Source organism: Bufo gargarizans, chromosome 9, assembly GCF_014858855.1.
Source record: "Bufo gargarizans isolate SCDJY-AF-19 chromosome 9, ASM1485885v1, whole genome shotgun sequence".
Classification (NCBI taxonomy): domain Eukaryota; kingdom Metazoa; phylum Chordata; class Amphibia; order Anura; family Bufonidae; genus Bufo; species Bufo gargarizans.
In genome coordinates, this window is record NC_058088.1 from 108,491,539 (window position 1) to 108,518,085 (window position 26,547).

The window sequence follows — 26,547 nt, forward strand, 5'->3', positions numbered from 1 at the left end:
GATTCAGAACTGAGTTCTGTCAGGCTAAATGCACTCGTCCAGGATTTATGTGTGGACAATCCACACTAAAATCTGCAGGTGTTCGCAGGGAAATCTGTGCGGCAAATCCGCATCAATTGGTGCGGATTGGCATGCAGATTTTACTGTCCCCATTGAAGTGAATGGAGAAAATTTGGACAGGAAAAATAAAATAGATTGACATGCTGGGGATTTTAAAATCCGCACTGTAGGTCGAAATCCGCATTGTGTGCATGAGAATTTCAAATTCTCATAGAATACAAGGTACATGACCTACGGTGCGGATTTTCCGCACGCAAATCCGCGCAGAAAATACGCACGCAATCCTGATTGTGTGTATTTAGCCTCAGTGAAAAACTGACTTTTTTGGCCTCATGCACATGACCGCGCTGTTTCGGATCCGCAAAAAACAGAAGCCGCCTGTGTGCCTTCCGCAATTTGCAGAATGGATAGGGCGGCCCATTGTAGAAATGCCTATTCTTGTCCGCAAAACGGACAAGAATAGGACATGCTATATTTTTTTTTAGCCTCGGAACAGAGTGCTGTCTGCATCTTTTGCGGCCCCATTGAAGTAAATGGGTCCGCACCTGAGCCGAAAAAACTGCGGCTCGGATGCGGACCTGAAAAACGGTTGTGTGCATGAGGCCTTTCCCTGCTGTTTTTTTTTTTCATGTAGATGTCGTCAGTTTTGATGCGTTTTTCATGCATGTGAACAATAAACTGCACACGGATGCTGGTCATGTACTATGTGTTTTATCACTGACCCATTGACTTGAATGGACCTGTGTTACATGCTGCAATTTTTCTTGAATGGACAGTCAGTGGAAGGCAGTGCTGATGTGCATATACCCACTGAAAATAATAGGTTAATGTCCAGTCCAGATGCAGTCCATTGTAAAAATGAAGCGCATCCAGACAAAAAACATTCATGTGAAATAAGCCTCACTAATAACTGCACAGGGCAATGATTGGGAATTAACGTTGATTCAGCCGATCATAAAGCAAGGCGTAGATTCAAAAGGAATGAGAGATATAAAGAAACACCTCGCAGCCATGATACGTGTAATCCGTGATTCATTTAGCCTTAGAATACCGTAGTCCCTCTTTTATACCTATAGGTGTCACTATTGCCATTTCTATAGAGAATACTGGAAACACTGACACTATCATGTGCAAACCTGGCAGCGGCCTCTAGTACCTCTCTCCTTTCAGTGTCGGTGATCAAAGATATGGAGCATGGAGAATAGAGGTTAAACAGTCCGAATACAGGGTCATTATCAAAATACACAAATGGGGTCATTTATCAAACTGGTGTAAAGTAGAACTGGCTTAGTTGCCCATAACAACCAATCAGATTCCATCTTTCATTTTTAACAGCTCATTTGGAAAATGAAAGGTGGAATCTGATTGGTTGCTATGGGCAACTAAGCCAGTTCTACTTTACACCAGTTTGATAAATGACCCCAAAAGACTACTAAAAAAGGCAGATAAAATTGTCCACAATAGAATATTTTTCAAGGCATATATGTCAGATATAAAGGTCAGAGTGCATTTTCAATGATATGTAGACATATAATCCCCTTTTCCACTGGGTTGACTGTACTCAGCTCTAAGCGGCCATTTTAGGCACAAGTTCTGGATGGTATCTGGTACATTTCTGGTACCACATCTGACGATATTTCAAGGAAATACCATGAAAGTCACAAGAAAACCCTGCTGACTAGTGTTTGGTCCTAGAGAACTGTCACTACACTCCCTTGCTATGATGACAACTACATTGAGGGGTACCATATCTAGTAGAGTACCTAGTACCATAACCACGTACAGGCGTGTAGAGTAAGTTACAGCCAGTACCGAGCAGTGGAAAAGTGGTTATAGGGGCACATTTATTAAACCCTGTACTCCAGTTTTCTGGCGTCAAAAAGTCACAATTTTTGGTGCAAAAATCTGCAACTTTTTGGGGCTTTGCACCATACTTGCCACTATTATACCTGAAATCTATACCAGCTCCTTGCTGGCACAGATTTAAGTTCTCGAACAGGAACAGCCCCAAACTGCACCAAAATTGTGGAGAGCGCCTCGTAATAACTGCGGTACATCTGACGCCAGTTGGCCACAAATTAGGAATGGCATTTAAATCACTGGTTTTAATAAATGTCTCCCATTTGGTTTGGATCTCAGGTGAAACAAATATTTCCCCATGTGTTCTTCCTACATTGATTACATAGAAATCTGCTGATAAATACTGCTATATACCTCTATATCTACAAAATATCCTGTCTTACCCACAGGGGTGCACCTAGCCTTTCTGCTGCCTGAGGCGAAAATTGAAAGAGCGCCCCCTCCAGCCCTACTGTTAAAGGCATACTGTGATACAGTTGACTACAAAGAGATGAGCACTTCCACAATGGAAGTGCTCATCTTCCATGGCACTGCCACCTCCCCCACTTGTCTCCAGAGGCAGTCGCCTCATTGAAGGTGCACCCCTGCTTACCCAGAGTCCACCCCTAGCTGGAATTACACCAGCTGCTTGACATTGGCACTGTGCAGATGTGCATTACACGAGCTCTCACTGGTGCAAACAACACCATCAAGGTATATTTCAGTTAATAGATATATGTATCTAAAGGGGACATAAACGTCTTATCTTAGGAGCCAGCAATACAGATAACATCCATGTAAACCATTGCCCAGTACAGTAGATGTAGATCGGAGGAAAATTTTTCAACATTGCACAAATTCCCTGGTACATATATTGCATTGGAAGATAACAGCATATATTTTTTTCCATATGTTTTTTGAGGATGTGAGCTTCTCAAATGGTGCTAGAGTTTACCCATAGAGTCATACTCACTGTGGCACCTTCGGAGATTTTTTAAAAATGTATGCATTCAAGATATGACTGACTGTAGGATTTTATTTCATAAGCATCAACGATCCTAATGACAGCTGCATTTTTCATGTGGCTCAAAAACAATTTCATAGACACTTAGGCCTCATGCACACAACATGTACAGAGGCACACGGAGTCTCTGCGCCTCCAAATTAAGGAGCTGTAGGTACTCCATGTGCTGCCATATAGGTTGTATGGTATCATATGATGGAGATATTCTCCCCTAGACACAAACTTCCAGGGAGGATACCTCTGCAATACATCATCCGAGGGAATATGCTCTGATTTTCTTTCAGTACATACTGAATTAGACAGAAGGGAAACGCTGTATGCATCAGTATAAAGTTAGAGGTGTGTGAAGGTACAGGAAAACCCCATGGAAGCATAAATTACTGCTCTGTCCAACTCTGCTGTGTGCAGGAGCCCTCATAGTAAGTCTTTCATGGTCATATGCCTATACATGATTCAGAGAACTCTGGCCCAGATTTACTAATGTGTGTGTGCAAACCATCTGTCTAAAAACTTTCAGACATGCTTGACAAGAGGTGGAGCTTAGCTAAAAGGGGCAGAGCTTCACGGGACAGGCGCAGGGTGTAAGATGTGCTATTGTACCACAAAATTGCACCACAATTCTTTCATAAAAAGCTGTCTCTAAATAAGTCAACCAATAGTTGGTACAGAGTCAGAGAAAAGTGTCCATCCCTGCACCAGATGCATCCTCCAACCTGAGCCCATGTGATAAATCTGGCGCAGGTCTAGACAGCCTGTGTAAGGGTATGCCTGTCTATTCTTATGGTCCACTGTGTCAATCTGTCCTACAGAAAAGAAAAACTGGGTCACATATGCCTACACCATGGTCTTCTATCTGATGGGAAACTCAGTTATATTTTAGTGATTGGGCTAATGTTGAAATACATTTATGTCTGGTGGAACTCTGAATCCTAGAAATGCTGAGAATTAAAAATGGTCATAGGGGTTGTGAATAGTTGCGTCCAGCTTCAGAGAAATTATAGTTTTAAACGACGAGCCAGGCACAGGGAGAGGTATCCAGTAATGGGAAGATGAATCCACACTGCAACTTCATACCTAAACAAGGAGACTTGACCAGGGGGCGAAGAAGACACCCAGTGGACCTCCTTACCTGGACTCTGCCTGGCTTGGTTTTAATATTTTCCTCTGAAATGCTGCAAGATTTCAGAGTAAAACATAGCCCTATGTGGTTGGGGCAGCATGAACCTAATGAAGGATTCCCTTTAAGATTGAACTTGTACAAGAAGTACCAGAAATGAATGTATAATATCGACATGTCTTTTCTTTCTCAATTACCCCCAAAATTGCTGCCACAAAACATGGTTCAGAATATTGATTACTCTAAAGGAAATCTCCCACAAGCACTACATAAGGGTGCCTATGGTATGCTTTAAAGGGGTTGTCTGGGTTCAGAGCTGAACCCGGACATCCCTCCATTTTCCAACCAGCAGTCCCCCTGACATGAGCATCAGAGCAGTTCATGCTCCAATGCTCTCCTTTGCCGTGCGCTAAATCATTTTTTGTAAATCCGGTGACGTACCGGGGCTCTCCATGGGGCTGCCAGGAACCCAGGTGACGTCACCGGCACTTATGGGTGGGATTTAGCGCTGCTCTAGCCAGTAAAACAGCTAGGGCAGCGCTAAAGCCCGCCCATCAGAGCCCGTGATGTCACCGAACACACTGCCGGGCGGAAGTTACCGCCCGGCAGTGTGTTATTGAAAACAAAAGAACCTGTGCCCTGCGCGATCTAGCGCAGGGCAAGGGAGCGCATCAGAGCATGGGATACTCCAATGCTAGCCTCAGGGGGGCTGCCTGGATGAAAATAAGGATATGTCCGGGTTCAGCTCTGAACCAGGACAACCCCTTTAAGTGGGAAAAAAATATTACATTGAGAAGCTATGAGCAACTGACATTATAGATCAACTGTGAGAAGAGCTTTTCTGCCTTGGTTCAACATCACAGGGACCAAAAGATCCATCCATATCAATTTCCTCATTCTAGTGAAATAGTAGGCTTTAGGATGGGGACATCAATATGCAAGAAGATCTGTCCCAATGACAGTGGTGAAACACAGAAGTATATGGAGGTATCTCCTCTTAGGCTTCATGCACAAGGCCGTATTATTCATCTGTGTACTATTTGCATTTTTTTTGCGGATAGCACACTGATCTATTATTGGGCCATGCACATTTGTAGTCTCTGATGATTGTGAGAAAAATGCAGACTGTACACTGAAGGTATCTGTATATTCTGGTTCTGTTGTCTGCGAACCGAAAATTGGACATGGCCTGCATGAAGCCTTGGAGATGTCCTGTAACGTCAATTGCTGATGGCTCAGTAAATGAATAAAATATATAAAAGAACAAGGTATTTTATTAAAAAAACATTGTGGGAGCTCTCCCTTAGGAGTAAATGCTAAATCTGCATAGGAATATTCATGTCGTGGTCAGATTATACATTCATTACTATTGATTTACATGACTGGTAGGAGACAGGGGCTAGTACTGTGTATTTTATGTAAATATCTGCTACATGTCATTAAATTGCTGACAGGAAATCAATTGACATATATGAAGTCTCCTCGACAACAGAACGTTCTGAACATCTGTGTTATTATGTATAGGTTGAGTATTGTGGCTTTTGTGCTAGAAATTGCATTCATTTAAACGTGATATGTACAATGTGCATATCTTGTGTAAACCGCGTATAGATCCCCAATTGTTTTACAAGACATGCAGCTGTATAACCAACATCACAATTTCATATATATATGTATATATATCATAATATTGGGTAAAATCCCTTCATAAAATGGCATGGTCAAACATGCAATGACATAAAAGTGAGCAATAAATTAACATTAAGCAAACATAAAACAACAATTTCTTATAAACGCATATTTCTTTTTCTGCTGATATAGACTCGCTATATGATTGTTCAGTAGGAAAGGCTGTTGGTTTCTCTTCTCTGGGGAGAAAGTGAGAAGGACTTTCTGCATGTATATAAGTATATCAGTCATTGGCTCAGTCTAGAAAGACAAACCTGTCTAGAGGCAGGAAACCTTTCTTTTTATTTTCTTCTATAGGAAAGGCTTTATACTAAGAGATTTACAGTAGTTGCTTTTAGGAAGCATTGCTTTATATAAAATACTGGCATTAGGAATCAAAGTCTGTGCAGTACTTAGCTATGTCCCCATTCTCTCAAATAATGGGGTCCTGCAGCATATTGCTCCGCACTTCAGTGCTGAAATGTTTAAGAATGAGATGAAGACAAGGGATTGAGATTCTTTGTCACCTTTGGTCTTCTGTGAGTTCAGAGATGATATCTAACTGATATTTCCTCAAATGTACCTAGCAATCAGACTATGATATGAGGTAAGATAATATGGCACTATATTCACTATGTTCACTTCAATGAACCAGTATATCCCCGCATAATGGTCACTTTAGGTTTCTCAGGTGCTTTCATTGTCAGGTGACTTAATATATGTATTTTGGAATGTTTGCAGTAAAGCAAAAGGCTCAGATCCAGACTGACAATACCCACAGATGAAATGCAGTAATATATATTTGTGTCTATATGTATATATATATATTATATATATATATTTAATAAAATATGTACAGTCACAGATCAGAGTTTGGCACAATTTCATTTCTTGTGTGGGTTGTAATAGTGCATTAACTACTGTACAACAGTATGACTTTAAACAGTCTTTCACAGAGAATACCAGATTAAGCTGCCCTTCAAACAAGTCATCACAATGTAAACCCTGGATTTCAGCACTTAACAGATCAACAAACCACAAGGCATATATTTTTCCAAAGAAACAAAACATAAACATCCATGTAATTTTTTTCGTCTAGAAAAAAAAAAGGAAAGTCTATTTTTTTTTTATTGAAAATGTTTTTTTTCTTCTGCTTTGAATGTATTCTCGAATTACTGCAGAGGAAAATGCTTGGTGTCAGCTCGTTACAGTAGGTGGACAATAAAGAGTTTAACGCATTTTGAATCTCCAATGCAGATCTTGTGAATGTGCAGCAGGGGGAGCTGAAGAACACATCATGGGACCACAAATCCTAAAGACTCCACATTGTGGCGTTTCAATGCATAATTTTCCTTTTCTGTACCTTTTTTGTGTATTTTTACAAGGTTTTTGAGAAAAAAAAAGGAAAGTAAATCTTTGTGTTAGAAACAAAGAAGCACAAAATGTAAATAAAGCCAAATAGCAGAAAATAGAAGTTTTTGTTAGCCTTCAGTCTTTGTAAAACCCAGCCAAGTCAGGAACCAGTGATTTTAGGTAGCTTGTTAGCATTTGTCATGCGCAGCCTTTTCTTTATTTGCAAGGCAATGACTATCATGCAGCTTTAGGCTTTTTAAAAATTGGTTTTAAAAGAGAAATAAACAAGGACCAGCAAGCGTAGCAAATGTGAAGAAAAGAAAAAGATGAGCTTTGGAGCTTTTGGTGCAACATTACCTCAGTTTTTCAAATGCAGATGTGACCAAGGGGTCCTTGCGTGCCTGGTCTATTCTTTTCCCTTTACAGTTTTCATCTCTCAGAGACTTAGATGTTGATTTATGACGATACAACTTTTTGTGTGTTGGTACATTATTGGTTAAAATACTGAGGTTTCCAAAGTTCTTATCAAAGAAGGCTGCATGAAGATTGGATCCATAACCTAATGTACAGCTTGGATCAAAAACTCCAAACTTAGCATTGTTCTTACCTGAGCCCTTGTTGGTTGACTTCTTGGAGCCTCCCACTGTGCTGCCATTTACCTTTTTCTTGAAATCTTGTGGTGTCCCAGCCAAGATTTTCAATGTTTTCAATTTTAGGCTGTTTGACTCAGGAGACAGTAGTATATCTGGGATGTCACTGGGCCCCACAGGGTTGTAAAAAGGCTCCATTGATGCCATCATGAACCTCTGAACATCAGCCATTCCAGATGCAATATTGGAAAGAATGTTAGAAGGCTCCTCAAATTCTCTCTGATCATCATCAAGGAGATTGTTTCCATTCCCTACCTTTGGTTCAGGCCAAGGAGCCTTGTTACCTTTATCTAGCATCCATTCATTGACCCCAGCTATGTGCTTCCCTGTCTTGGAAGAGCCAGGCTCATAAAGCTGCATGCAGTCAGTTAAAGCCTGTTTTGTAGGGCTTGCATTATTCAATAGACCTGATCGGTAGCCTGCACTTTGGGATTTTTCACTGTTGGCATTTTTTCCTTTCTTGGGTGTTTTAGGGGAAGTTTGTCGAGGAGTGTTTGTTTGTGTTTTATCTGTCCCTTTGCAGGCTTTTGGGGTTTTCTTCTTGCTACTTTTTGGAGAAGAACTTTGGTTGGCACCTGGGTTTTTGCAAGTGGACAGTTTCCTTTTTGATTTTGAGGCTTTGCCATTGGCATGGACAGGAACAGCAGACTCATCAAATGCTGGCAAACATGGACCTTTCTCCAGAACATTGACAGAATCTTCATCATTAAACATATGAAACTGAAACTGATGGTTGTTTAGTGCAAATCCACTATTGGTCTGCTCCTGTGTAGGAAGAACAGCACAGTTCCACTTAGACTTCTCTGGTCCATTAAGCACTACCTGGGTACCATTTTGAAAAGCCTTTATGTTCCCTACTGACTTTGCATCTGTGACTGTAATTTGAGGGGAGAGGTTAGGGGTATCTGGTGGTGACATCTCTGATAGGGATGAGTGGCGGAATTTGTCAGGGGTGAAGTTGGAGATGTCCAGAAGGTCAGTAGATTCCTTCAGCGGGGTAATTTCATCAATGCTCTGCTGAATCACAAGTTTGGGGCTGCAATGAGCTAAGAAATCATCACTTATTTCATCTTCTCCATCCTTTTCACAAGATTTCATGCTTAAAGAGCTGTAATTACTAGAACTAACTGACAATGAGCCCACTGAGTCAAAACTAATAAGCCTCCCATTGTCTGTACTAAGCATGCCTCTCTGCAAAACAAAATGCCCATCTCCATTGTTATAATGACAGGGCTGATAAGAGTCATCCTGCTGAATCTGGTCTTCTTGCAGATATGTTTTGTGGTACAGCTGTTTGCTGCTGTTCAGTTGAACTTGACTATATCCAGAGGCTGTCATGTCTGTATCTGATACAGCAGCAGAACCGACAAAATCTCCCGATATGATGGACACTTCCCTAAGGTTAGATATGAACTCAGCCTGACTGCTAGGGGGCTTGCCATGCCACATGTCTGGGAAGCTCTGCTCTATATCTAAGTGATGGGGTGACTGCTGGAGCTCAGACTCTGAAGGGGGAGAAAGCACACAGCTCTGCGCAAGTTGAAGGGAACTGAACTGTTTTTCTGTCTGCATGATGTTAACTGAGTGCTGCCCCAAGGGATGAGGGGCAAAGTATGTTATACCAGTGCCACTAGATGAATCTGATGCATCTAACAAAGTCTGTAGATACCCTCCAGGGATAACTGGTACATTGGTAGTGATTTGAGCAGATGGTAATGGCTTGTCGGGAGAGCAGGTGGCTTGCAGAAATGGAGAATTTTTAGCTTCGTTATCAGCATGGCACTGCGATGGATGGGAACTGTCTGATGCACTGTGACTGGCTTCCTCTTTCAAGAGAACTGCTGATTCCTGGTTCTCAATGGCAGGGAAGTTTTCAGTTGGATCTGCGGCACTAACTTCACTGATCTGCTCTAGCTTCAGCTGTTTGCATTTCAATCTGGCTTCACTTTTAAATTTTATTCTTCTTATCACTTTCCGATCAGCACATTTTAATTGCCTTTCTAAAGATCTGCATTTTACAGGGGCAACTTCTGCTATGTCACTTAAGCGTAATCCATTCACGCAGCTTGGTGTTTCCAGAGTTATAGAATGCAATTCATTAAGGCTAGCCTCATCTTTGCTACTGCATCCCTGCCTGTGGTCAAAAGAAGATAGCATGACTGGTTGCTCTATAGTTTGTATCCTCTGTAACCTGTGTCGATTTGCTAGATGTCCTTTTCTCTTCCTTGGTGGAATAGCATTCTTACCTCCAATAAGACTTCTCTGTGCACTCATGGCAGAAAAGTTCCTCCTTTTTTCTTCCCAGTACTCTTTAAGTGGAGCAAGCTTTTGGTATTTTCCTATCTGATCATTACTCAAAGTCACAGTTGTCTCATTTGCATCAAGCTTTCCAAGTTTTATCAACATGTGCTTCTCTCCTTTGAACCTATTAATTATGATGTACTTGATGATTACAGGTGGCTCCTTCCTACAAACTTTCCGACGTTTCTTAGGGCACCAGTCATCATCATCTTCTTCTTTGGGTCCATCTGGTGCTCCTTCCTTCTTCTCAACAACCTTTTCATTCTCTAGTGAATCCATGTCATACAGGTAGTCATCACTGTACCTGACTTTCCTTTTCACCCTCAGACCATAATTTGGTTGAATGAGCGAATGAGAGTGTTCACGTGATAGGTATCTTGTACAGTCCTTGATATCTCCTAGAACATCATATGAAGATTCACTGCATGAGCTATCATCACTGTACTCGCCCGAGTCTTCAGCTGAGTTAACAGAATCCAGAAAATGACTTCTTTTGGTGCTTATGTACTGTACCACATCCATATTTCCACAGGTCTTATTTAAGCCTGATTTTACACCTTCAACCTCTTCTTCTTCATCTTCTTCTTCATCATCATCTTCCCATATCCCACCTTCTTCCAGTTTGAATTGAGAAGGGTCAGCTAACCTCTTTTTTGACCCTTTACTTTCTCTTTTGGGACAGTTAGTGAAGACACTTGGGAAGAAATTAAACTGAGCATCCTCTTGTAGGGCATTTGTCTTCTCTCTCACATTGTCCTGGAACGATTCATACCTGATTTTCAAGGAGCACACATCACTGCCAAGCGTAGAATCATCATCATCAAACATGTAATTATCCACATCTTCTTCTGAAAACAAATTAACAGACAGCTCATTTTTAGAGCACAAGTCAAGTAGTTCAATTTTACTCTCACTAATAAATGACTCAAAGTAACCCCATTCTTGGTTAGGGTTAGCCAGGAGTGCCTCATCTCCATTGCATTTGTCCAGTAGTAAACCATCATAATAGTTCTTTTGAGTGGGGTCCTCTGAATCACTGTCAGATTTGTCATGGTCCCTTTTATCAGATTCTTGTGATTTATGAACAGGGAAGCTTAAAAGCTGGTCAGAAAGCAGTTGATCACCATATTTTAGACTGTCAGTTGTACTCATGCAGTGAATCCCCATGTCAGAAACTGGACATGTGTCATAGTCTCTACTTATATCTCCCATTTTCAAACTGACACCAGGTTCTGGGTCTACTCCATCCTTTGTTTCTATAAAACAACCCAAACAAGTCCGACTTTGCTGCATCAAGCAGTCCCCGGTCAAGGTTGACATTGTCCCAGGCTCCATAATGGTAAAAGGTGTTTTTTCACTGTCACTGGGCAAAGACCAAGAATTGAGACCTTTGGTGACACAGGTTGTCAAGGATATGGCCTGAGATGATGGATCACTGCTAACATGTTCTCCTGTATCTGACAAATGTAGTGGAGAAGAAGGACCCAGCAAGCAAGGCTCTTTGGAAATGATGGGTGGCAATGCTCTGTGACAGGCATGGATTTCTTTCTGATTTAAGGCTGAAAATGTGACAGGAGCATCTGCAGCATCAAAGGACTTCACGTCATCCACAGGATCATGTGGCTCTGCAGAGGGGAGAAAGATAGTTTTAGCTGTTTTGTTTATCAAGCTGTTCAATGTATAAATGTACAGTATATAAACATCAATACACAGTAGGATGCAGTCACTAAAATGCAAAAGCTATTAACGATCGTTAACAGCCATTCAAGTGAATGACTCTTAACGACTGTTAATGACCTCAACACTGCAGAGAAGGGACCCCTAGGTATATAAACTAATTATATTTCAATATAGATTTGATCAATAATTATTTGACATATGTATACAAACACACATAATGACATTGCTTATGTGTGGGCATGTTCTTAAAAATTATATCTGTGTTCCATTTACCTTTTGTTAGTATCTGAATTAATTATACATTTTCTATTAAAATCATAGTTGGTATTCAATTAAGGCTACTTTCACACTCGCGTTTTGGGAGGATCAGTCATTGATATGCAAAAACGGATCCGTTACAATAATACAACCGCATACATCCGTCATGAATGGATCCGTTTGTATTATCTGTAACATAGGATTAACTGTAAGGAATAGTTTGCGTATATATTATTGTATGATTTTACTGCCTGAATAAACACTTAAAATAACTTTATTAATATCTTTATTAAAATAGTGGCTACCCACCACATTAAATACTCATCAGGCTAAGTCTGGAGCAGTGGCTCCCACCGCAATTCTAGGGTACAGCCTAATCCTCCACACTTAATAAAACAGTGTGTTTAAATGGATATGTCAGGGTTTGTATAGTACCCTGCCCAAATATCCAAACACCCTGTAATAGTTGCTCAATGTGCGCTGAATGCACTTTTAAAACAGCTATACACTGAAGTGCAACTAATAACTTTGTTGCAACAGTGCATCACACCAGCAACATATGTAGATAGCAAAGTAGGATGGATATAATGCAGGCGAGAGCTTTGTTAATAAAGCTCTACCCTTTACCATGCTTTCCCAATCCCACCTTTGTTGAATCCGATTGCTCTTTACATAAACATGAACTGTCCCTGCCTATTCATGCTTCTGCTCGACGCGTTTCTATATCACTTTGGTGACAGTGATATGTCATCAGGAGCAGAGTGGTACGTTGGCATGAGTGCAGTTCGCCCCATCTATTAAGCGAATACTGCCACTCTGCCTGCAGGTGATAGACGCTGCACGCTCCTGTTGGCGCGCATGCAGCACACAAATACACAGCCTCCGGCTCTATTAAGGCCGTAGTGCGGCCGCTCAAAGCCGCTCTCATATTAAGGTAGCCACTCCCACTAGGCGGAGCTAGTTGGCATGTGGATACGTCACTTGGGGGGGGTGGAAAATCAACCTCCTCCGCTCTGCCCATTTTATATATGCTAACCGCTACAGTGGGTAATATTTTATTTGGCAGAAAAATTGCCTACCATATGAGGGGATGTACTGAAGGGTGAAGCATCCCGCTAGAGGTAAATGGATAAGAGTTACAACAACTTAACATTTACGGTTATTAACCATATCCCCAATACACAACAAAGTCACCCAGATAGCCGGTGACATATTTAACCCCTTAAGGACATAGCACGTACCGGTACGCCCTATTTCCCGAGTCCTTAATTCCGGCGCCGCAGGGGTTAATCGGAACGGGATTTCGGCTGAAATCATTCAGCCGGCATCCCGTAACAACGCAGGGGGGGTCATTTGACCCCCCGTATCGGCGATCGCAGAAAACCGCAGGTCAATTCAGACCTGCGGTTTTCTGCGTTTCCGGTCCATTCGGGTGTCCTGTGACCCGATGAACCGGAAAAAGACTGCGATCAGTGGCGAAATTATACACCACCAATCGCAGTCCGAGGATTTGGAGAGGCGGTGCTGGCCCTGGTGCTGAACACTGCTGTCCAGGGTGCTGATTGGTGCAGGGGAGAGAGGCGCGAGATTCAAACTTCCTGCGCTCCTCTCTCCCCTCCTCTTCCTGTCCAGCACCCTGACCGTGCAGCATCGTCCAGCACAAGCTCCTGTGTCCCCCTAATCGGCATCCATCACCCTCCTGCACCCATCGCCACCCAGGTAGGTTAGGGTCAGTGGGGGAGAGGCACCGTTAGGCAGGGAAAGAAGGGAAAAGTAAGTTAGGAAAAAAAAAAAAAAAAAGTACTTTTATTCCAAACTTCCATCTATCCATCTAACCCTAACCAAGACCCCCCCCCCCGCCACTTCACCCCCCCCCCCTCACCACCACTTATTTTTTTCTGCGTGCGCTGACTGGCCGGCACTTTTTAGCGTCCGTCCACTGTTAGCGCATCGCCCGCCCCACCGCTGATCAGCGTTGTACCGCTGATCAGCAAGTTTTAACTTTTTTTTTTCCTAACACTTGCCCTTTTTTTTTTGCCTTTTTTAGTACGCGAACACCCGTTGCCCCCACACACACGCACATATAATAAAGTTTTCCTCACACGCACACCTACACGCATGGCCCGCCGGGTGTTCTCGGCCGAGGAGGCATATGCCCAGATTGCCTCCAACTCTGAGAGCCCCAGTGAGGATGAGGATGACCCCACATTCCTTTTATCATCCGCATCCTCCTCATCATCATCGGATGACGATGAGCCACCAAGGCGGCGGAGACGCCGCCAGGCGGAGCCAGGGGCCACACATGCTAGGGATCCTGTGGCCCACCCTAGTACAAGCCGCCCTGGGGTTCGTACTGGTTTCCCGGCCCACCAAATAAGTCCACCGGAGCCCCCTGCCGATAAACTTAGCTGGTGTCCCCCAGTGGACTTTGAGCCTGAGATTCCGGATTTCGCTGGCAATCCTGGAATCCAGATTCCCACAGTGGGGTTTACTGAAATAGACTATTTTAGTTTTTTTTTCAGTAACCCACTGGTGAATTTGATGGTGGAGCAGACGAATCTGTACGCCCAACAGTTCGTCGCTCAAAACCCAGGCTCAGTTTTGGCTAGACCCGGTGGCTGGACGCCGGTCAGTGCAGCCGAAATGAGGACATTTTGGGGCCTCGTGCTGCATATGGGTCTAGTCCAAAAACCCAGTGTCAGGCAATACTGGAGTGGGGACGTCCTGTACCAGACCCCACTGTACAGTATGGTCATGACACGTCACCGGTTTGAGGCCATCCGTAAATGTCTGCATTATTCCGATAATGCAGCATGTCCACCCCGAGGTGATCCTGCCTATGACCGGCTGTATAAGATATCGATCACTTTGGGGCCACATTTCAGCAGGCCTACGTACCTGGAAGGGAGGTCGCGGTTGATGAGTCTCTCGTTGCGCTCAAGGGGAGACTCAGTTTCCGCCAATATATTCCCACAAAGCGGGCGAGGTATGGCGTGAAGCTATACAAAATACCTCAGGGTACACTTACAAATTTCGTGTGTACGAGGGGCGAGATTGCCGTATTCAACCCCCAGAATGTCCCCCCACTCTGGGTGTTAGCGGGAAACTTGTGTGGGACCTTATGTACCCACTGCTGGATAGTGGTTACCACTTGTACGTGGATAACTTTTATACCAGCATTCCCTTGTTCAGGTCCCTTGCCGCCAGATCCACGTTCGCTTGTGGGACCGTGCGGAAAAATCAACACGGCCTCCCTGCCTACCCCCTCCAGGTACCTATCCCCAGGGGTGAGACCCGTGCACTTACCAGTGGAAACCTGTTGCTGGTCAGGTATAAGGACAAGAGGGATGTCCTTATGCTGTCCACAATCCACGGTAACAGCACCACCCCAGTCCCTGTGCGAGATACCGCGGCAACGGTCCTCAAGTCCGATTGTATCGTCGACTACAATCGGTATATGGGAGGAGTTGATCTCTCTGATCAAGTCCTCACGCCATATAACGTCATGCGCAAAACCCGGGCATGGTACAAAAAAGTTGCGGTCTACTTAGTGCAGGTTGCCATGTACAACTCTTTTGTACTATCCCGAAGCGCTGGCAGCACAGAGACATTCCTCCAATTCTATGAGGCAGTCCTCAAGGACCTGATCTTTTCGGACCGGGAAGGAGCAGGCCATAGTACCTCGGGAACTGGAGGTGCCCGGATCGTCCCAAGCCAACACTTTCCAGGTGTGGTCCCCCATACTGGAAAGAAGGGACGAACCCAAAAAAAGTGCAGAGTGTGTCACAAGAGGAGGATACGGAAGGACACCACTACTCAATGTGACACGTGCCCCGATCATCCGGGCCTCTGCATTATCGATTGCTTCAGGGAGTATCACACTTCCATGGAGTACTAAATTTTTATAATCCCCAACAGTTCACTAGAGAACATAAAACACTATGGCTCTCAGACTTTGGAGACACAAAAACAATTTTTCTTTCCCCAAAAAATATTAGTTTTAGTGCAGGCATCCTCAAACTGCGGCCCTCCAGATGTTGTAAAACTATAACTCCCAGCATGCCCAGACAACCTACAGCCATCATCAGGGCATGGTGGGAATTGTAGTTTTACAACATCTGGAGGGCCGCAGTTTTAGGATGCCTGCTTAGTGTCTCCAAAGTCTGAGAGCCATACATATTGGGCATCGTCGCGTGCGTAAAAGTCGTCGCTATAAAAATAACTTTTGACCAAACGCCTCGGATGAACGGTGTTAAAGATATAAAATAAAAACGGTGCCAAAACACCTATTTTTGGGCAAAATTTCAATTTAAATCCATTTTGCCGGTAATAAAGCAAGGGTTAACAGCCAAACAAAACTAAATATTTATTGCCCCGATTCTGTAGTTTGCAGAAACACCCCATATGTGGTCTTAAATGGCTATATAGCCGCACGGCAGGGCATAGAACGAAGGGAACTCCATACGGTTTCTGGAAGGCAGATTTTGATGGACAGTTTTTTTTTTGACACCATGTCCCATTAGAAGCCCCCCCTGATGTAGCCTAGACTAGAAACTCCAAAAAAGTGACCCCATCTAAGAAACTACACCCCTCAAGGTATTCAAAAGTTACTTTACAAACTATGTTAACCCTTTAGGTGTTCCACAAAACTAAATAGCGAATGTAGAAACAATTTTAGAATTTAATTTTTTTGTTACATTGCCTCAAAAAAGAGTAATATAGAGCAACCAAAAATCTAATTTACCCCAAAAATAGTCCCAAAACAACAACCACCTTATCCCGTAGTTTCCTAGATGGGGTCACTTTTATGGAGTTTCTACTCTAGGGGTGCATCAGGGGGCTTGAAAGGGTACATGGTGTAAATAAACCAGTCCAGCAAAATCTGCCTTCCAAAAACCATATGGCGTTCCCCTTCTTCTATGTCCTGCCGTTTAGCCAAATAGTAGTTTACGACCACATATGGGGTGTTTCTGCAAACTACAGAATCAGGGCAACCCATTTTGAGTGTTGTTTGGCAGTTAACCCTTGTTTTACTCCTGGAAAAAATTGATTATTTTCCCAAAAATAGAAATTTCAAGATTGTTTCTCCATCTGCCATTAACTCTTGTGGAAGATCTAAAGGGTTAATAAAGTTTGAAAAAACAGTTTTGAATACCTTGAGGGGTGTAGTTTCTAGAATGGGGTCATTTTGGGAGGTTTCTATTATCTAAGCCTCACAATTTGACTTCAAACCTGAATTGGTCCATAAAAAGTGGGATTTTGAAGATTTCTCAAAAATTTCAAAATTTGCTTCTAAACTTCTAAGCCTTGTAACATCCCAAAAAATAAAATATCATTCCAAAATGCTACAAACATGAAGTAGACATATGGGGAATGTAAAGTCATCACAATTTTTGGGGGTATTACTATGTATTACAGAAGTAGAGAAACTGAAACTTTGAAATTTGCTAATTTTTCAAAATTTTTGGTAAAAAATATATTTTTTTAATGCAAAAAAATTAACTTTTTGGACCCAATTTTAGCAGTGTCATGAAGTACAATATGTGACGAAAAAAACAATCTCAGAACGGCCTGGGTAAGTCAAAGCATTTTAAAGTTATGAGCACTTAAAGTGACACTGGTCAGATTTGCAAAAAATGGCCTGGTCCTTAAGGTGAAAATGAGCCTGGTCCTTAAGGGGTTAATGGAGATATGATGTGTCCGAAGGTACAATAATCCCCATCCCATTAAACACATATAGACCAGAGTCTTTAAAGGGATATATGTGAGATGTTTTAAATTCAATCATGTATTCACATCAGTTTATGTCTGGGATCACCATTAGCAACCAGTGGATCACTGTGGTATAAATCCACTACATATCTATAGCATTGGGATGCCCAACTTTATAAATCAACGGGAATTCTCCTTTTAAATGAAACATGTATAGGAGATAAAGTCATTTAGACCAAAGGGTTTTACAGTTCTCAGTGTAAATGTCCACTGCTCCTCTTTCCGCAGCAGCAGATTGTCTATGTCCCCTCCTCTCGGAGAGACTCTAACATGTTCAATACCCTGAAAGGAAATGCATTGTTTAACTCCCGGGTGACATTCCATAACATGTTGGGCAATTGGAGTGTCATCCTTATTGCTAATGCTCAGCAAGTGTTCTCCAATACGTCTCCTAAATTCCCCCTTGGTTTTACCCACATATTGTTTTTGGCAGATACATGTAGCCACATGTAGGACCTGATAAGAAAATTCCGTCCTGTTGTGGTGCATTTTACTATATTGCCCCTTTTAATGGCCTTACATGCAACACATTTACCGCATTTGAACGTACCGGGTGGTCTATTGGGTAACCAAGTGGGCTGTATTGGGGGACTGTACAAACTGTGCACCAGTTGATCTCTCAAATTACTCTCTCTTGTATACGTAATAAGTGGAGATTCTCCCACAAGATGTCCAATCACTGGATCTGATTTCAGAATCCCCCAGTTCTCCTTGATAATATTCCGGACCTCCTTATTGGCCTGATCATATGTACCTATAATTCGCATTTTGTTGTCCGTTGTCTGTTGTTTAGGGACCAGGAGATTATCTCTATTACTCGCTGAGGCATGCTGATAAGCCTCAGCAAGACAAGGACCAGGGTCTGACTAAATATTTTTTGTAAATCAGAGGATGCTTTTTTGAAATCCACCCACTCTGAGCAATTACGTCTAGGTCTTAAATATTGCCCTTTTGGTATACCATACTTAATTTTGTGGGATATGCACTATCCCATCTTAGCAAAGTGTTGGTAGCAGTGGTGATTTTTTTGGATCCATCAATGCTTATAGATAGATCCAGGAATATCATTAGGGCTGTATACAAAGGGCACCTTTTTTTTTTCTGTTTGTCTGTCTGTTTATTTGGTAGTCCATCACGAGGCCAATACCCACCCACTGACACGAATCAAGGGTACAGTAGGAGGTGGTAGCTAAGGCTCGAGGACAGGGAGTCCCCACCATTAGGGGCCGTCCCTGGGCAGAGGGTTAGCTCAGGGTGCAAACTTAGGGAGAGATTCCCCACCCAATATCAGCTAACCCCGTTTTCGGTGGCTCTACCTAAATAGTCGAGTTGTGTACGTCATTCATGTATGATCATCATTACAATTTATATACTTTTTCAAAAGGGTTATTTCTATTGCTGGACTTATGTATTACAAACTCATTAAAGGCTATGCTGGTGCCATTCCACAAGATGAACATGTCTTCTATAAATCTGAGCCATAAGACAATAGACTACGTCCACTGTTCCATGGTCTCGCTGAATACATGTTCTCTCTCCCACCAGCCAAGGTAGAGGTTGGCAAACGTAGGGGCACATGGAGTTCCCATGGCCACTCTCCTGAGCTGGTGGTAGAACTTTCGATCAAATGTGAACACATTGTGGCTCAGAATAAATTCAAGCAACTCAATTACAAACCCATTATGATTCGCCAGATGTGATCCCCTTTCTGCTAGGAATGTCCCCACAGCTTGGCAACCCCTATCATGGGGTATCGAGCTATAAAGAGCCTCTACATCGAGGCTTGCCAGTAGGGTACCTGGATCACAATAGACATCATTAAGTCGTCTCAGGACGTCCATGGAGTCTCTGAAGTAGGATGGAAGGTTCGTGACAAACGCTCTCAACACCTCATCTACATACAGACTGATTTTTTCAGTCAAACCATTGATTCCTGACACAATGGGCCTACCCTTTAAAGGGCTCAGCCCCTTGTGAATCTTTGGTAGACTAAAAATGCTGCTGTTACAGGGTATTCAGGTAACAGAAACGCAAACTTTTTGTTCTTTCTATGAGATGCTGCTGCATGGCCTTGTTTAAAATGCCCCTAAGTTCACGTTTAAACACCTCCATTGGGTTGTGTTCTAATCGCTTATAGCAAGACCTGTCATCCAGTATCCGCATGCACATCTCGACATATTTATCATCATCCAGGACAACCACATTGCCCCCTTTATCTGAGGGCTTGATAACTCTGGTGGTTTCCTTTTTTTAACATTTTTTCCTCTTCTGTGACACTGACATATGAGATTTGCGCATGTGGAGTGACCTACATTTTTCTGTAATACAGCTCAGCAAAAATGCTTTGGGTCTATTCTTTACAAGTGAAATTGACAGAACTCAATTGACATTCCTGGATCTATCTATAAGCATTGATGGATCCAAAAAAATCACCACTAAGATGTTCCAAAAACCCACTGCTACCAACACTTTGCTGAGATGGGAGAGTGCACATCCCACTAAATTAAAGTATGGCATAACAAAAGGGCAATATTTAAGACCTAGACGTAATTGCTCAGAGTGGGTGGATTTCAAAAAAGCATCCTCTGATTTACAAAAAAGATTTAGTCAGACCCTGGTCCTTGTCTTGCTGAGGCTTATCAGCATGCCTCAGCGAGTAATAGAGATGATCTCCTGGTCCCTAAACAACAGACAACGGACAACAAAATGCGAATTATAGGTACATATGATCAGGCCAATAAGGAGGTCTGGAATATTATCAAGGAGAACTGGGGGATTCTGAAATCAGATCCGGTGATTGGACATCTTGTGGGTGAATCTCCACTTATTACGTATAGAAGAGGGAGTAATTTGAGAGATCAACTGGTGCACAGTTTGTACAGTCCCCCAATACAGCCCACTTGGTTACCCAATAGACCACCCGGTACGTTCAAATGCGGTAAATGTGTTGCATGTAAGGCCATTAAAAAGGGCAATATAGTAATATGCACCACAACAGGACGGAATTTTCTTATCAGGTCCTTCATTAACTGCAAAATGGTAGGGGTGGTCTATGAGGCTACATGTATCTGCCAAAAACAATATGTGGGTAAAACCAAGGGGGAATTTAGGAGACGGATTGGAGAACACTTGCTGAGCATTAGCAATAAGGATGACACTCCAATTGCCCAACATGTTATGGAATGTCACCCGGGAGTTAAACAATGCATTTCCTTTCAGGGTATTGAACATGTTAGAGTCTCTCCGAGAGGAGGGGACATAGACAATCTGCTGCTGCGGAAAGAGGCGCAGTGGACATTTACACTGAGAACTGTAAAACCCTTTGGTCTAAATTACTTTATCTCCTATACATGTTTCATTTAAAAGGAGAATTCCCGTTGATTTATAAAGTTGGGCATCCCAATGTTATAGATATGTAGTGGATTTATACCACAGTGATCCACTGGTTGCTAATGGTGATCCCAGACATAAACTGATGTGAATACATGATTGAATTTAAAACATCTCACATATATCCCTTTAAAGACTCTGGTCTATATGTGTTTAATGGGATGGGGATTATTGTACCTTCGGACACATCATATCTCCATGAAATATGTCACCGGCTATCTGGGTGACTTTGTTGTGTATTGGGGATATGGTTAATAACCATAAATGTTAAGTTGTTGTAACTCTTATCCATTTACCTCTAGCGGGATGCTGGACCCTTCAGTACATCCCCTCATATGGTAGGCAATTTTTCTGCCAAATAAAATATTACCCACTGTAGCGGTTAGCATATATAAAATGGGCAGAGCGGAGGAGGTTGATTTCCCCCCCCCCCCCCGCCCAAGTGACGTATCCACATGCCAACTAGCTCCGCCTAGTGGGAGTGGCTACCTTGATATGAGAGCGGCTTTGAGCGGCCACGCTACGGCCTTAATAGAGCCGGAGGCTGTGTATTTGTGTGCTGCATGCGCGCCAACAGGAGCGTGCAGCGTCTATCACCTGCAGGCAGAGTGGCAGTATTCGCTTAATAGATGGGGCGAACTGCACTCATGCCAACGTACTACTCTGCTCCTGATGACATATCACTGTCACCAAAGTGATATAGAAACGCGTCGAGCAGAAGCATGAATAGGCAGGGACAGTTCATGTTTATGTAAAGAGCAATCGGATTCAACAAAGGTGGGATTGGGAAAGCATGGTAAAGGGTAGAGCTTTATTAACAAAGCTCTCGCCTGCATTATATCCATCCTACTTTGCTATCTACATATGTTGCTGGTGTGATGCACTGTTGCAACAAAGTTATTAGTTGCACCTAAGTGTATAGCTGTTTTAGAAGTGTATTCAGCGCACCTTGAGCAACGGATCTGTCCCCATTGACTTACATTGTGTGCCAGGACGGATCCAATTGGCGTTTTGGTGTCCGCCTCCAGAGCGGAATGGAGACTGATCAGAGGCAAACTGATGAATTCTGAGCGGATCCTTTTCCATTCAGAATGCATTAGGGCAAAACTGATCAGTTTTGGACCGCTTGTGAGAGCCCATGTCGGATCTCACAAACGGAAAGCCAAAACGCGAGTGTGAAAGTATCCTTAGCTAGAGAAAGGGTGGTTTATTTAAGTACATGTAGATATCTTTGGAAAACATGTATGATGTTGCTCATGTCAAATAACATTGTGCAATTGTCATAAATTTATAAACATATCACATATCCACTCTTCCCTCAACCCTGAGTCAACAAAAATGCTAGTGCATGCCCTCAACATTTCCCTCCTAGACTACTGTAACATCATTCTCTGCGGCCTCTCATCTAACCTTATCCTTAACTATGCTGTCTAGTCAATCCATCTATCTGTTTCTCCCTTTTTCTTTCTCCCCTTTGCCATTCCCATCACTGGCTACCCATTGCCCAAGTTCAACTGACAACATACAAGGCCATCTATATGCCTACTCCATCTCTGACCTAATCCCCTAACTCACCACACACAATCTCAGATCCTTCCAAGACCTCCTTTTTTGGTGTCCTCTCTTTTGCTTCTCACATATAGGTCTCCAAGATTTCTCCATAGTCTGTGTAATGCTAATTTAACAATAAAGCTAAACAAGCCGTCACACTCTGAACACCCTCGAGGGTCGGGGTACTCTTCACCTCCAGAAGGAAGGGGGGTGTTGGCAGAGCCCTTACCAGGTGTCAAATCACAGGACGGCTGGGCACACCAGCTGCAGTTGGGCAAAACCCCAAAGTAGATACTGTGACACAATGTAATGGTCAATAGGGAAACACGAGAACGGTCATTAAACGTAAGCTAGGGAAGGAGAACCAGAAGACAACCAAAGCCAGAGTCAATAACCAGAGAAACCACTCACCAGATAGCTTCAGATTCTGAACCAGGAAGTAGCTGAATAATCAGCAGTGAGTGGGGGAAAAGACCAGGTTTAACTATCCCTCCACAGATCACCATACACTGCTGAGGTTACACCCAATCTCCACCCTCAGACCAGGGAAGCACAGGTGAGGGCTGAGAGTGTGCAGAGGAAGGAACCTTCCACCACATGTCCAAGTAAGGAGACATGACAACAGAGGTTCCCTGGCAACAGCTGACGCTAGGGGTTCCGGCATCCCGGGACCCCTGACCAGCGCCAGCGCTGGGAGTGACGGTGTCCGGTCTCCCAGCACTAAAAAGATCTGGAGTGGATCTCACAGAGTGACGCGCGCGCATAAAGCGTGAATCTTTACTAGCTCCGCCCTCTGTGGGCAACACTCGGCCCCTGGTGGCCAGCGAGGGGTGAGGGATGTACTGCCGGAGGGCAGGAGACCACCTGGGAGAATGAGGGACACATCTTTGCTTGGTGACCTGCTTCCGGTGAGACTGCGTCTGTCTTCCTGGCTGCCTGACAGTCTGGAACCTACTAGCCCAACACATAAGACAGTCTCCCACCATCCAAACTTTCAATTACTTTATGTATACTTTTATCACATGTACAGTACCCTGGAATTAATGGCGTCTAAGTGTAATAATAATGAAGACTTTTCACACCAGCACATATACTATTCACATGGTCTCAGCAGGACTGAAGTTTATGGGTGACTTCACCCACAGCATTCTTTGTAAAAATGCCACCGCAGTTTTTTGAGCCAAAGTCAGACAAGCTATTCATACTACCAACTTGAAAATCATACCCATTTTTTTTTTACTGGTTATGTCACTTATTCACACTGTACTCTGACCCTTTTTTTAAGAGTGATAGAAAAACTTGTTCGTGCTTGTCCAGAAACACAAGTTTTTAAACGGACTGCACATGGATGCTGTCTGTGTACAGTGCATTTTTCCTGCAGACCCATTCATTAGGATGAGGGAAAATCAAGGATAGAACATACTATAATTTTCTGTCCATGCAAAAAAAATGCCTATTAGAATATACCCTTTCAATTGTCAGTGTTCAGCACCGCTGCTGTCCGTTCTAAACATGGACAGACATCCCCATCTGAAAGCAGCATTAGGGTGCATCTGGCTTGCATCCCAAATTCATAACATTCAGAGAACACAGGTTTCAATTAAAAAACAATCTTCCTGTGCCCCTCATCATGTTTTGCCATGAATAAGTGTCTTTAGAAGCACTGTGGCAATGGCACATGGATCACTGCATACGGCGCTTTTAGGAGCTCATACTGCATCATCTGAAGGGTTTGCCGCATCCCAACTAATCACAGAATCCAGGGGGCGAAAAACCTATCAATAATAATTAAATAGGCACAGTGGGATAGGGGAAGAGTGTTGAAGCCAGCCAGAACTATAAGCCAATAGGAATAGTGCAGATGGAACAATAGTGTGAAAACGAAAGCAACCATTCAGATTACACCTTTCATTTTTCAGAGCGGTTTTGGAAAAAGAAATGATTGATCTGTTTGGTTGCAATGGGCATCTAAGCCAGTTTTCATAAAGCTACCCTGTACACCCAGAACCTGTGTCAAGCAGGAGAAGTTTAAGTTCTTCCTTTACTTCTCATTCCTTTTGAATCCACTTCTGGCTTTGGCTAAAGAAAATGGCATGAAAAACTGCCACAAAAACGGCAGCTTTTTTTTAATTTCTTTTTTACTGTTGTGTGTGAAACAAACTTATAAAAAAACTCTCATTAAAGGGGTTGTCCAGCTTTTTTACAACTGATGGCTTATCAGGATAGGCCATCATTATCAACTCAGCTGCCTTGCTGATCAGCTAGTTCAATGTAGATCTAGTGCAGGAAGTCAGCGCAGGAACTACACAGCTCCGTCCATGGTGCTGGTTACTGCAGCGCTGCTCCCTGGAGCAGGGGTACTTTGAGGTCAGGACATTTGCCCCTGTTTCCCCTATACAAAGTCATCAACTCCTTACTTTATTTCACTTTAAAGGGTTAACTTGCATTGACTTCTGTTGTTTAATACTGTGTAACTGTGTTTTATATGTATGTTGTGATATATATCCTGCTCATTATTAGCTAGAGAGTTTGCAAGGCACTGTGGGAAGAGTTCATGAACACTGAGAGACTTTTGGGGCTCTCTAGCTAATAATGAGAAGCTGGTAACTTTGGAATGCTAGCTCAGGCTTTTCCTCAGCATGAAAACATTCTTCTGCCAGGGAGGAGACTGGAGAAGCCAGCCCTACGACTCGCTTGTATTGTTTTGCACCTGAATTCCTCCAGTAAAGAAGCACCCTGGTTTACTGCAGACCCTGACTCTCTGGACTTATTCCCCATTTGGGTGCACCACGCCTTACCATCCCTTCCAGAGAGCAGCAACATGTGGTGACACCTTGACGGTGACAGGGGGATCCAGCGTAGTGTTGGGCCCACCCCAAACCCAGCCAATGCATATTCATTTCCCTGCATAGGAACTACTGCAAAACAGCTAATCAGCAAGGTTCTCGGACACCCACTGATCAGATAGGAATGGCCAATCCTGAGGATAAGCCATCACTTGTAATAAGCTGGACAACCCCTTTAAGTTTTACCTATCAAAGATTGTATATGTGAGTGAACTTTCCACAGCAGAAGCTTTGTATATTTTACTTATAAATGCAGTTTCCCATACATCCTTTACAAATCACAAATAATCTTACCATTTCCTCTAATCCCATTAATCAGAAGTGTGGTATCTGCTGGGGAGGCAGACTCTATATTGTCCTGGGCAGCCATCAATTTATCGTTCTGGTGCTCACTCCATATCTCTCCACTTGTGTCCAACCTGTGAAATAAAAGGTTCAGTGTTATTTAATGGCTAACTATATAAAGTTCTTAAAAACATTAACACTCTCGCACAGCAATAATTTTCTGTAATTCTATAATTGTGAATTCACCAACACTTTACACTTATATGAGCAGATTGTAACTTTATAATTTTGAAATAGTTTGAATACATCGTTATTAGTAATATTCTATACCCTGCCTGTGAAGGTTCTAATTTATCCAGGTCATGGTACATCAGTAGTAATAAGTGAGGACAATTGTCTGCCACTTACAATCCTGTTCTAACACCTCTCCCAAGGCAGTTTAATCACACCTAATAGGTTTAGTCACTCAAATGCAATCAACATATTACCTCATGACTGAAGCATGAATCACCAGTATTTAATGCTAGAGATCTCTCATACAAACCATTCTATTCCAGAAAGCCAGTCGGGTGACTAGCAAAATATTTTCAAGAAAAAAAAATCCAGTTGCTCTGACATATCTTTTCATATATCTCTATGTTGTCATTCCTTTATTATTCCCACCAGAAGTTTATAATGAATTGCTAGCTTGGTGTTGGTGTGACCCTGCACAGTCTGACACTAGCAGGACTGATTGGATAATGTCAACAGGTG

The 26,547-nt window shown here is 42.9% G+C and overlaps 1 protein-coding gene across 1 annotated transcript; it reads right to left on the minus strand.

Annotated features, from left to right (window-relative positions):
• Positions 1-7,414: 7,414 nt before the first annotated feature.
• On the minus strand, positions 7,415-26,287 carry NEXMIF (neurite extension and migration factor). Its single transcript, XM_044268985.1, has 3 exons — positions 26,283-26,287; positions 25,804-25,928; positions 7,415-11,637 (listed from the first exon to the last, which is right to left on the minus strand). Exons 1-3 carry the CDS (start codon positions 26,285-26,287, stop codon positions 7,415-7,417), a joined length of 4,353 nt encoding a protein of 1,450 aa, XP_044124920.1.
• Between the last annotated feature and the right edge of the window lie 260 nt (positions 26,288-26,547).

Excerpts from the sequence above, each read along its gene's own strand:
- NEXMIF (XM_044268985.1), bottom strand. Across the intron at positions 11,638-25,803 it reads TAATGGGATTAGAGGAAATG|AGCCACATGATCCTGTGGAT; the intron begins GTAAGATTATTT and ends TCCCCTCTGCAG.